The 12969-nt window shown below is 38.0% G+C and overlaps 1 protein-coding gene across 4 annotated transcripts in view; it reads right to left on the bottom strand.

The window, feature by feature from the left end:
* The window catches only part of RLIG1 (RNA 5'-phosphate and 3'-OH ligase 1), a 97027-nt gene extending 89491 nt beyond the window's left edge, over positions 1–7536 (bottom strand). For 3 of the 4 annotated variants that reach the window (XR_011994899.1, XR_011994898.1, XM_072724550.1), the window contains exons 1-4: positions 7263–7486; positions 3951–4068; positions 1288–1383; positions 108–224 (exon numbers count right to left, since the gene is read on the bottom strand). Coding sequence is in view for 2 of the 4 variants with exons in the window: in XM_072724550.1 (XP_072580651.1) it covers positions 108–224; positions 1288–1383; positions 3951–4068; positions 7263–7478 (547 nt within the window). In the remaining 2 variants the exon portion in view is untranslated. Of the gene's footprint in view, positions 1–107; positions 225–1287; positions 1384–3950; positions 4069–7262 lie in introns of all 4 variants that reach the window. The other variant, XM_025992199.2, reaches the window with a different exon arrangement.
* Positions 7537–12969: the final 5433 nt, after the last annotated feature.

Below are 12969 nucleotides of genomic sequence, written 5' to 3'. Positions count from 1 at the left end.
GGCTGAACTGAACTTTAATCTGAGGTATCTTTCTACTCAGCACTTTTCAAAAATGTTCCCATTCCCAGAAAAACTACTTATGCATTTTAGAAAAGTTTTCATGATACCAGGAATGTGTCCATTTTCATCAGGCATTGGATTCCCGTTTAATTGTTCTATTTCCTTCGCTGGTATCCAGCACTCTGGAACAGGTTTGAAGTCTTCCTCAACATTCCAAAAAAATTCTAAAAGAGTTAAATAATTTTATATATAGTGATATTTTAAAAAATATAAGAATGAACAAATTAAAGTGGGAACATAATATCATAATATAAGGTATTATATAATAGCTATAATATCAGGTATTATATAATTATTCTCCATTATCACCATGATGTGACTGCACTTCTCAGAGTACTAACACTTTAGATTTTCAATTTTAGGGGTGCCTGGGTGGCTCAGTAGGTTAAGCATCTGCCTTTAGCTCAGGTCAAGACCCTGGGAACCTGGGATCAAGCCCCACATCAAGGTCTCTGCTTGGTGGGGAACATGCTTCTCCCTCTCTCTCTGCCTGCCACTCCCCTGCTTGTGTTCACTTACTCTGTCAAATACTTTTTAAAAAAATTTTTCAATTTTGAACCTACCACTATCTGTAAATACTGGACAGAAGTCTAAAGTTAGCCAATGTTCCAGTATATACAGATTAATGATGAATTTTTAATGTACTATAAAGATGTATTAATGAATGAATGGATATACAAAGATTAATGTATGTGTCTGCTTATATAATATTTAACCATTTTAATGTTTAATTAAAAATACTGATAATCCTTTGATATTTCTATGGCTGATTTATAAAAATACCTACTTGTCTCTTAGGCAACAAATCCAAAACGTGTTGCTCATTACAGTATATATGTAGTAATATGTAACTTTTTTAAGATTATATTTATTAATGAGAGAGACAGAGAAAGAGAACCAGGCTGGACTCGATCCCAGGACTCCGAGATCACAACCTGAGCCAAAGGCAGATGCTCAACCACTAAGCCACCCAGGTGCCCCGGTAATGTGTATGTTTTTATAATATCAACAATTTTTATGAGTCATAAAAATGTTAGGAAAACAAAATATTTTTCAAGAATATTGTTTACATACAAAGATACTCAATTACAATTTTCTTCTTTCCCCTCAGTACTTAAACTGTAAGAAGGATATAATGTATACAAATACTACCACTTAAGAAATAAGCCAAAAATTGCAGGTTATTTAAATCATAAAAAGCTGAAAAAAAGAAAAGGGCCCACTAACCTTTTGAGTTTTGTTTTGAATGTAGAAAATTTTTAAATCTTTTCTCAGCTAATTTGTTAGGTTTTCTATCTAGCCGAGCCCAAAGATATGGCTGACCTAAAAAAAAAAAAAAAAAAAAAAAAAGTCTAATAAAAGGGAAAGAAAGTTTAAGAAGCAAACAATAAAACTTATCTTGAAAGACATTTCGGTAGAAAGGTTTTCAATATATAACAGGGTCATCTTCCCTAAAAGCAGCAACCCTACAAGACAAAGATAAATATGAATTCTAACAGACACATCTTACCCAGCAGTACCTTATGCTGTAAGACTTAGTCTTTGGTTAAAGAATGATGAGGATGAGGTAAAAAGTAAATATGTGACTTTTTCATAAGGACATTCACAGCCACATTTTATTGGCAATGAGCATTTGTGAGAAACCAAAGCTATCTCTATACTAAATGGAAACCTATCTGGATAACTGTATTCACATTTCTCCTGAAATATAACTGTGCTATAAGGGTTAGTTCCTAAAAATGTGGAATTAGGCTGAGTTTTTCTGCATGGCTCTGATCCCTGGTCAAGGCATGAAACAGTGATTATTAGTGATGATCCATTATCATGGATCCATGAAGTTTCAGGGCAATGTGCTGCACTCTTTATTGGTAACAGCCAGACTAGTGAGTCTTATACCTGGTCTCAGTGAGACTCCTGGAGGGCTCTGCTGTTGAGGCTGGTTACTTAGCAGGAAGATGTCTCCGTGACCAGCAGAATATAAAAATCCCCAGCTGAGACTTCATTTTGGATTCTGTTTCCAAGGTGTTCCCTGCATACATCAGTGATTCCTGATTTGACAAAGTGTGTCCTGCCAGGACTTTGGGGGCTGGGAGGAGTGAAGGGGAAGATGGGGTAACAAAAGGCGCTTTCACTTGGCCTCATCAACCCTTTGCTGCGATGTATGTTTAATGCCGGTGCTAATACTGTTTATCCTATACCAGTGATCACCTCTGGATTTGCAAGCACTGTCATTTTTGGATCCGTTAGTTTTTTTTTTTAGCAATCCAGTCATGTTTATCTGCCATTATTATACATGATCAAACACAATGATGCATGTTTAAGTTTCTTAATATAATTATAAAACCCTGAAAAATCTTTTAGTTTCTTCAAGTATATGAGATTTTAAAATAATTGATTATAGTTTGGTTCAGACATTCAGTATTCCTTATTAACTGTGCCAATAAATAATATGAAGAACCAGATTAAAATTATATGGTCATTTCTGGTTGACTGGACCTTCTGTTCTTTTTACTCGTAAATACAAAAATTCACTCATATCCATTAAAATGGCTACTGTCAAACAGAATTAGAAGTGCTGATGAGGAGGTGGGGAAACTGGAACCCTTGTGCACTTTTGGTAGGTAGGGAATCATCAGCTGCTATGGAAAACAGTATGGCAGTTTCTCAAAAAATTAAAAATAGAATTACTATATGATCCAGCAATTCCACTTCTGAATATATACCGCCAAAAAACTGAAAGCAGGGCCTCAAGGAGATATCTGTTCACCATATTTATGGCAGCATCATTTACAAGACCCAAAACACAGAAGTAGCCCAAGTGTACACTGATGGATGAATCATATAGACATGAAAGTATGTGGCATATACATAAAGTTATGTGGTATGTACAAACAACGTGGCATATACACACCATGAACCGTTACTCCACCTTCAAAATGAAGGGAATGAACATGAGGACACTCTGCTAAATGAAAAAAGCTTGTCATAAAAAGACATACTGTAGGATTCCACATAAAGGAGGTACCTCTAGTAGCCAAAGCCACAGAGACAAAATAGAATAGTGGTTGTCAAGGGCTGGAGAAGGGGGAATGGTTATTTATTTAATAGGTATTGAGTTTCAATTTTGCAAGATGAAGAGTTCTGGAGATATATGGTGGTGACGTAGCACAACGATGAGCTGTACACATAAAGATGGGTAAGATGGTAAATTATGTTACGTGTATTTTAATCACAATTCAAAATGGAAAAAAAATGCATTTCAGAAAAGACTTCCTGATACCAGGAATATGTCTAATTTGCGTTTATTTAACTGTTCTGTTTCTCTTGCTGGAATTACGAGGTAAAAGGAAATCACAAAGATTATTTCTCTCTTTTCGGTGCATTTTTTATCCTGAAGTGACAATTTCTATTTTAGTTTCTAGCTCTTAAAGTGCATAAATTGAAATAAATTAGAGATTTTGCCAATAGCAATAAAAACTAGGAGTCAGTACTAGAAACAGTGACATAAGAGCATATTTTAGGATCAAACATAGGTTGTGTTACCAGTTCAGCCATTCATTAATTATATGGTCTTGGACAAATTCTTTAAGTTCTCTGAGACTCAGTTTCCTCATCTGTGAAATGGAGGCTTACTGTGCAAATTAGAGATGACATGTATAAAGCATTTCTCATACTGCCTGCCCTTAATAAGTAGTAAGTAAATGTTAATTACTTTCTTTTCCTCCCCCAAGAGAAAGATACAGTGATATAATAAATAAATATAACAACTGGGATTTTACATTTTGCTCCTACACTTAGGTTGCCAAGGGTTTATGAAGGGTAAATGCCCTACTTCAGATATATATAGTTCATAAAGTGATTAAATAATATTTGTAGTAGTTTTATTTTACCTTTGTAGGTAGTAATATAACAACATGTTCCATCCACTTTTTCTGTTGGAATTGCACTGTATATATCTGCATCTAATGCCTTGTGACTTAGAGTTTCAGTTGCCAAAACTTTAAATGGCTTAAAAAAGAGAGAAAGAAAATTGGTTTAAGATAAACAGCCTCTATGCCTTCACATATACTCTCACTTGGAATATTCTTTTTTTTTTTTTCACTTGGAATATTCTTAATTTCACTGCTTCTGAGGTACAATCTCCTGTTTACCTTTCAAGAAAATCTAAAAATATTTCTTCTGTCAAGTTCTCATGAGTTTCCCCCTCCCTTCTTTGCTATCGTAGCAATACCCGTTTTCCCACACCGATCTGTAATTGTTCACGTTTCTTTACTGACCATGAGAGGACACCAGGAACCATGTGCTATGTAGCAGTCTCCCGAGCACAGTGTGTTCAATCATTTACCTGGCACAGTACTTGCTAAATGCCTTCTAACCTTAAGACTAGGAAATATACAGGTAAGAAAAAAGTACCTGCCTTTGGTGGAACTTTCATTTTCATGAACAAGACAATAGTAACAAAATGCATAATATAATGTTAAGTATAATAAATAGTAAGGAGAAAAACAAATGGGGGCTCATTCAGCTTTAGCAGTAGTAAACTGCATAATTTACGGTTTTTCTATGGTCAGGAAGAGAAGCCAAGACCATCATTCCATGGAGGAAGAGAGAGTTTCTACAATTCCTACCAACTTTTTATCTGTGATATATTTTTATTTCTGAGAAAGACTCAGGCAACTGTTTTATAGTGTAAATTATCTGAAGTAACATCTTAACGTGAAAAGCACTGCACAATGCTGGCGTGTACAGGTTTAAGACTAATAAATGGAAGTACTATTTCTGAGTCAGGTAGACTTAGGAAATCAGCACCATTCAGTTACTGATTCAGTATTTTCAAGATAAAATAATGACTGGGGATTTAACACTAACTTCTACAATTAGTATCAGAAGATATGTTTAACCTGCGGTAAACCAGCGTCCTGTGGTAGAGCAGCGAAGGTCTCATGTTGGTGTGCATTCAAATTTATCAAAGATCCCAGGGAGATTACTCTGCCCATGGAGCTCTTGATGAGCTCCAAACATTCCTTCTAGAAGAATCAACTTTCTACTACTTTGCTATCAACAGGTTCAAAGACAATATAAGATACCAAAGGGTACACGGACCTCTTCTCATTAAAGACTTTAAACTACGACTGGAAAAACAAGGTAACCATGTTTAAAAAGTAACAGCGAGTATAAACTGAATGGTCCTCCAATTTCCAGACAGAGGAGATCACTGGGATAATTAAGATGATCAAAGATTTCATAGAGAAAGTCTGATTTGAAAAAATTAAAAATTCTGGAAGTAATCCAGGCAGAGTGCATAGCATAAGCAAAAATAAAGACAGGACTGTGCCCGGTATGTTCACAGGATGAAGCAGACTTTGTTCAAACAGGACAGAACTTCACTTTAAGTAGGCAACTGGTCGCCAACACACATATCTTCTGCTGCACTGAGCCCAGGTAACTCATGGTGCATCCAACAGGTACCTCAAGAGTAGACTGAGCCTGATTATTGGGAAGCCTTGAATTATGGTTAATGATTTGAATATTATGCTATAAATAATACTGTCGGTAAATCTCTACTGTAGAGGGGGAAAACAGGTGCTTATTTTTCCTGGTGGAAGGTGCTTTACCAACTACCCACTCCCAGCCCAACATACAAAGTTGAGAATCACAGCTAGAGTGAATCACTATTTGGGATATCAATATTTAGGTTTGTCATGGCTAAAAATAAATAAATAAATAAAAGCTTGGCAACTACTGCTACAGTTAGTAGTAACTGTGGGGTTTTGACCAGGAAAGAACATGATGATGATCATTCTGGGTGGTAGGCAAGAATAGCCAGGTAGTGCACAAACAGCACATAAACTATTAAGATCTAGCAGTGGCACTAGAAATGTTATGTTGTAAAGTAAAAAGTGTCCAGGTAAGGGGCGCCTGGCTGCCTTCTTCAGTTGGTTGAGAGAGCCACTCTTGGTTTTGGCTCAGGTCATGACCTCATGGGTTGTGGGAAAGAGCCCCAGGACCAGTTTCTGCACTCGGTGAGGAGTCTGAGGCCTCTCTCCCTCTGCCTGGACCATGTCTGCATGTTCTGTCTCTAAAATAAATAAATAAACCAAAAAAAAAAAAAAAAAAAAAAAAACAGTAAAAAGTGTCAAGGTGAATGGAAAATTGGCATGAAAGGACTCCGAGGTTCATTCTTTAATTCAACAAATATTTCTCCAGTGCCTACTACAGATTAGGTCCTAGAAAGTGGGACTAGAAATACCAGGGCAATCTCCACCTTATAGGTCTTTTAGTCTAGAAAACAAGAACGCCAATGCAAATGATGTAAGGAGGCGTGTGTGTGTGTGTGTGTGTGTGTGTAGGCCTATGATGAATGCACAGGATGCAAATGCACATGATGAATTTTGTATCAAGAGTTGGGAGCATGGGCAGCCTGGGTCGCTCAGCGGTTTAATGCCCTTGGACCCAGGGCATGGTCCTGGAGACCAGGGGTCGAGTCCCACGTCGGGCTCCCTGCATGGAGCCTGCTTCTCCCTCTGCCTGTGTCTCTGCCTCTCTCTCTCTCTCTCTCTCTCTCTCATGAATAAATAAATAAAATCTTAAAAAAAAAAAAAAACCCAAAACCTATCAAGGAATTCTATCAAAGACTTTGCTACACATGAAAGAATCACCTTGATACAGGTCAATCATTCACCAGTAAGGTGATTTACCGAGGTCCCTCTGTGACAAACACCCGGTGGGAGAGACTTGAGCATCCAGGGACGGGATGGCAAAGTGAGAAACCAGCAGGCCACTGCTAGTAACAACACCTGAGGTCTCTCTCACCTTAGGGACCCAGTTAGGCTAGCTGGTCAAGCTGCCACCGGTTCCCTGTTTAGAACCGTTAAGGCGAGGAGTCTTCTAAAATCTCCACGCTCTTGGAAAGCAGTAAAGTTTGGGTTGCGGTGATTAGATGAATAGTTAGGGAAGGGGTCTTCCTCCCCCAAAAAAGGTGGTAGGTAAAAAAAAAAAAAAAAAAAAAGGCATATCCATCAACGTTAAGATGTGCATGTTCGATTGCCATGCGATGCTAAGTGCTAGTCGTCTTATCAGAAAAAGCTCCCTCGGAGATGCCCCGGCTTGCAGCTGGGGAGCCCGGACCTCCCCGCCTGCAGGACCCTCCCCGAGCCCCGACGCGCCTGCGCAGCCGCGGCGCCGCCCGCGCCCCTCCGTACCTGCTGCTCCCTCTTGCCGGAGGGCTCCTCCTTCACCTCCGTCACAAACACGCACGGCATTTTCCGCTGCACGGAACCCAGGCGCCTCATGGCGGGCCCCACCAGCCGGGCCTCGAGGCACAGTGCGCCTCCACACAGCGCCGCGGCCAGGAAAGCGTCCCCGACAGCCGGACGCGCCGCCCCACCCCGCCACCGCGTCCCCCCGCCGCCAAGCATGGAGGGCGGGGACGCATGCGCGGAAGCGGCCCCCTCACTGACTGACTGACCGCGGCGCCTTCTGGGAGTTGTAGTGCGGGAGCCGAGGTACCGCCCCCGCCCGCCCACCTTCCCCAAACCGCGTGTGCACACTCTCGCGAGCTTTGGTCCGGGGTGTGATGACCCTGACCCCAGAGGTCGGTTGCTGGGTTGTGTGTGTGTGTGCTTGATTAACCACCATGGGAAACCGATGCTGTATATCCTGCAAATCACAGAATATCAAGTTTTAAGTAATGAATTCTTTCAGATGGCGGTTTCACACTACTCTGGAGAAAGTTAGTTGCCTGTTCTCTGTAATAAATTCCTGTAGACGTTTAGAAATCTTCAGAGACACACCCCCCTCCAGCCCCCACCCCAAGGCCTGATGGAAACGGGTTTCCTGGGTGCAAGCAGAGCTGTAGATGAGACACCGGGCACCCCGTCCTCACACACGCACTAACACCCTTCTCATGACCCCTCATCGTGCTGCATAATATGGTCGAAGTTTTCCTGATGCTCTTTACTGAGTGCAAAAGTTAGCCTCAGTCCCATCCCAAACCGGATTTCAATCTCGATTTTTTTTCCCATAGGAATCTCTTTTGTCTTAACTATGAGCTCCCCCAGAGTCCAGATGGCTTGAGTTGTTGGGAGTCCCATCAACTGCAGAGCTAGTCCATCAACAGCTTTGTTGGACTCCTTGCTCCCACGAATATTGGAGGGTAAGTGATAAGAGGGCCAATGACTGAATAAAATATGCAATATTTAGCTAGTAGCCTCCAGCAGGGGAGTTCTGACCACTGCCATTTTCACCTGCTTCCACAAGACCCAGGTCTCATTTCCGTAACTGTGTTATCTATAAGTTCCCATAGAGTCCAGCATTGTCCTGACTTCATCCTTGGAAAAGACATCTTTATAGAAAAGGCCTCCCAAAGAATATCCCTTAAAAAAAAAAAGTGCTGTTTTTTTGATTGCTGGAACCAGACAGGAGAAAGAAGAGATTTGCCATTTCATTTACTTTCTGTTCTGCTGTATTTTTCTCCTAGGAAAACACAAAAAGTCCAAATATATATTCATATATTAAAGAGGGACAGGGGACTAGAACACCTGATGCTGGCGCTGTGAACTACTGGGACGAGACACTTAGCGTTTTGTAGTCAAGCACCAGTGATTTTCTGTTCCTCCAGAGGAATCCCAACAAGCAGCTTGTTTAACGGGTCTCAAGGGAACGACAATTAAATAACCCTCACAACTATCAACTGTCATTTCCCAAACTGCCACAGAATCTTCTAGGTCCAACATTCTGTCATTTCTGAGACGGGATCATCTTTTAAAACATTCTACTTGCTGTTTGAATAGTAGTAGCAAGGCTAACCATTCCTCAGGAAGCACTCTATTTCCAGGGCTTTGATTTCATCAGTGCCTGGAGCAAAGCCTTTGGCTGAGACAGGGGAGTCCAAGGCAGGGGAGAGCCTCAGGTCCAACTCACAATTACAAATGGGGCTCCTATTCTAATGGGTAGCAGCCCGCAGCTTTGCCTGATTCTCATAAACCTGAAGAGCCAGCAAGGAGATACTACTGGCCCCTGTACTTAAAGTGGTGTAATCGGATCACAAATTGGAAGACTTTCTTCTCTGACTGATGTGTTTGAATCAAAGATGAAAAACACTCAGTGTGAGTCTACCTTGGCCAACACAAAATACTTAGAGAATTCTCAGGCCTACTCCCAGCTGTGGAGGCACCTTTCCCATCCTTCTTCATTACAGGGAGTAAAAATCCTCCTGAGTATGGTGATAGCATTTCCTGAAAGACTAGAATGAATTTTACAACAGGAAAGACGTGACTAAGAGAAGGGAGAGGGAAGGAAAGAAAATAGAATTTTGTTTAAAAAAGAAAAAAAGGAAGAAGAAATTAAGGCTCCAGGCATTCTAAAGACTGACAAAATGTAAGGATCTATTTACTGTGTTTTGCAATGACAAAAAAAAAAAATCTCCATTTTGGTTTGACCTGTTTTTGCTGCGTCTAATGGAATGTAATTGTTCCCAACATACTCCAAAAGGTAAAAACATTTTTTCATCCTTTCCCCTATGTAAAAATAGGGACTCTCACAGTGGCTTTAATCATGATGTTACACGTAATCATGCAATAATGGTGTTTGGTAACAGTATTTAGAAATAATCCATGCAGCCAAAAGCTCACAGGCAGAGAAAGGGTTTATCTGGAAGCAAAGACCACTTAAAGATATTTCCTAGAGGTGTTTTTCTCAGTAACCTATGTGCTTAAAATGAGTACATTGTTGTTCTAGAGTTAGAAGGTAGGACAAAACAGAAGGCAAGATATTAAGTTTTTAAAAAATAATATATATCTTTGCTAACATTTTCAAAGGTTTAGCCAAATCTTTATTTTCTACTTCTTCACTTTACTTTTAATATTGCCTATTTCTTTTTTTCCCTTATTTACAATTACAGGCAAACAACTCTTTTCTAAGCTTTACTTCCTTATTTTATTTCCTGGATTTCTACCTTAAAGTATTTGAAAAGTTCATACCAATTAGTCTGTTTTACTTAACTAAGTGAGAATCCCTATGCCTTTATCTTCTTAATTTCCAATTCAAAGTACATTGCATTTTAAAAATACATTTTGATCTGCTGTAATATGTCATATCTATGGCTTCTTCTTAAGTCGCCTCCTATGAATAATTTTAATGATTTCTGCTAGGTTTTAGTTCTTTTATTAAAGATACTAAGATGAAGAAAGACTTCAGTAACTACTGATTGAAATGTCTCTTCTGGGAATCAGATTACTTCACTTTGTCTTCAACAAATTCTCAAAATTTATAGACACTCTGGAACCTTTCTGCTATAGGAAGAAGCTATTCCTCCTTTTATGATGGATGAAAAATTAATGGAATATAGCTACAAGATGAATAAATAGTCCAGTTATTTTTGGGTACCTATTAAAATGACACAATCTGAATGATTTTTCCCCCAATTCAATGGATAGCAGTGAGTACATATTTAAATAATTTTACTTAATATCTTGGGAGTATAGATAGTATATCTACTTATTAGAAAATTTTAGTTTTGTTTCCAAACCATGTGTAGAAATGAGAGTTTAGAAAACCGTTATTAACTTGTGAAATACTTAATACTTTTAACTATGAAATTATGAACTAGCTTATGACCCAGAGTCAATCAGAACATTAAAAGATTAAAAAAAAAAGAACATTAAAAGATAAAATATTTTATTTTTACTAGTCTATTTAGTTAATATACTTGAATTGAGGAAGAGAAATACTATGCAGAATTTACTAGGGTAGGCTAAGCCTACAGTTACGTGTGAGGTCATTTATGATGAGCAAACAATGGATTAGGTAACAATGAGGAAAATTCTGGAAGTTTGAGTTTGTGTGCTTACTAGCAACCACTTTCAACATTTCTGCAAAGCTAGAGAAGGTATCTTCTAATTTAAATTTCTTTAAGAATTATCTATTGTGTAATATACTGTCAACAGGAGGTCAGTTTTAAAGGAATACTACTGATAGCCTGAAAGACTGTGGAAAAGAAATTCTTTTTCCCCCTTACACACTGATAGTTCTTCTATTTGCATTCCTGCAATTCTTATATTAAAAAAAAAAAAACATTGGATTAGCAGCAAGAGAGTTGAAAATGGCAGAAGTTGGGAATGACTGCTATTTCTTTTTTAATTCCACATGCATAAAGGTAAATATTGTACAATTTATGGTACTTCACACGCTTAAGCTTTTTAGTAGAATGAAGGAAGATATGGCAATAATTTGTATTGCTGAGTCAAAATTTACTATTTTCCTGCAAAATACTTTACATATTTAAAATCTGAAGTAAAGGCTTATCAGGTATTTTTGACATATTGAATCTCTGAGGAAATTAAAATTATGATTTGTTTGAAACTACATATATGTTCCAGTTAATGGATTTTTTTATCTTTGTGTGGCACTTTGCCTATATTATGGCTCCTTGAGATATATTTTAATACTGAAACATATTGAAACATTATATGATACATCATATTGTTATAGTTAATGTGATTCCAATCATGTAGATTCAAAAAGTTAAATTCAGCTCACTATCAAGTTTGGTTTAATAATAATTGATTCCCTATTTGAAATTCATTAACCTGTTACTGAATTTTCCCCTGTCAAACAGTCTGACAGCAAATATTTGATAACATGGAAAAAGGAAAAGAATTATTATAAACAAATTAGCCAAGTATGAATTCAAGTTTATAAGGTTAACTGGGGAACAAAAAAGAAAAACCTTTAAGAGAGTAGGATTAATGGATCTCAATAAAACCAAATAAATGTAGCAATTTGGAGATTCATGTTCATGCCTGAATGAAAGATACAATGTGTCTGATTTAAAGTGTTTTATCTCTGCTAGGAAGCCTGAAGGGAGTCAGCCTCTTTGACCATGAGAATTTGATCCACTTACTTACCTGTCCCTTTATGATTACACCTAGAGATGATAAGTAATGATAGAATTTATATTCCATGTGTGCAGAGTTTGTCTGTTTCACGGCTGTATCTCAAAAGTACCTACCACAGGTTGGTAAATTATCAATAAATAACTAAATGAATACATAATAATAGCATCTGCAATAATTTTTACAGCACATAATTTTTTTACAATCTCTGAGGAGGGCATCTTATCTGTGAGGATACTGAAGCACAGACAGGGTAAAGAATGAATTAACTTTGTAACTATGGACAGGTAACAGAACCAAGAGTTCAAATATTGTTTATCTAGCCCTGTCCCCTATCTTGTACTACAAGATCCACAGATCCACTTTTATAAGGGGAAAATTGTGAAGACAGGCATAAGAGGGTGAGAAAGGTAAGAAAAAAACATGGAACATGTCAAAACAGAACTTCATGGATTATTTTTATTGTATGTCATGTACTTCTCTGTCAAAAAGACAATGACCTGCAGTTTTTCCAAGTGTGGGCCTATGTGTTAAAGAGAATAAAAACAAAAAAAGTAATAGCAGCCTATTAAAATAATCCACATTTACTTTTGTTGGTAAATAAAGGTATATAAAGATGGGGCTGTGCATGTATAGATGTATTGGCACAATTGTTTATCTTTGTAGACCAAGGGCATAAAGAATACACATTTTTAAATTTTTTTAGAATTTTTATTTATTTTTATTTTTTTAATAAATTTATTTTTTATTGGTGTTCAATTTGTCAACATACAGAATAACACCCAGTGCTCATCCCGTCAAGTGTCCCCTCAGTGCCCGTCACCCAGTCACCCCCAACCCTTGCCCTCCTCCCCTTTCACCACCCCTACTTCCTTTCCCAGAGTTAGGAGTCTTTCATGTTCTGTCTTCCTTTTTGATATTTCCCACTCATTTTTTCTCCTTTCCCCTTTATTCCCTTTCACTATTTTTTATATTCCCCCAAATGAATGAGACCATATAATTTTTGTCCTTCTCC

The sequence above is a fragment of the Vulpes vulpes genome, chromosome 10, assembly GCF_048418805.1.
Source record: "Vulpes vulpes isolate BD-2025 chromosome 10, VulVul3, whole genome shotgun sequence".
Lineage (NCBI taxonomy): Eukaryota > Metazoa > Chordata > Mammalia > Carnivora > Canidae > Vulpes > Vulpes vulpes.
Note: the sequence above shows the minus strand (reverse complement) of the source record. Positions and strands in the feature narration are given on the sequence as shown.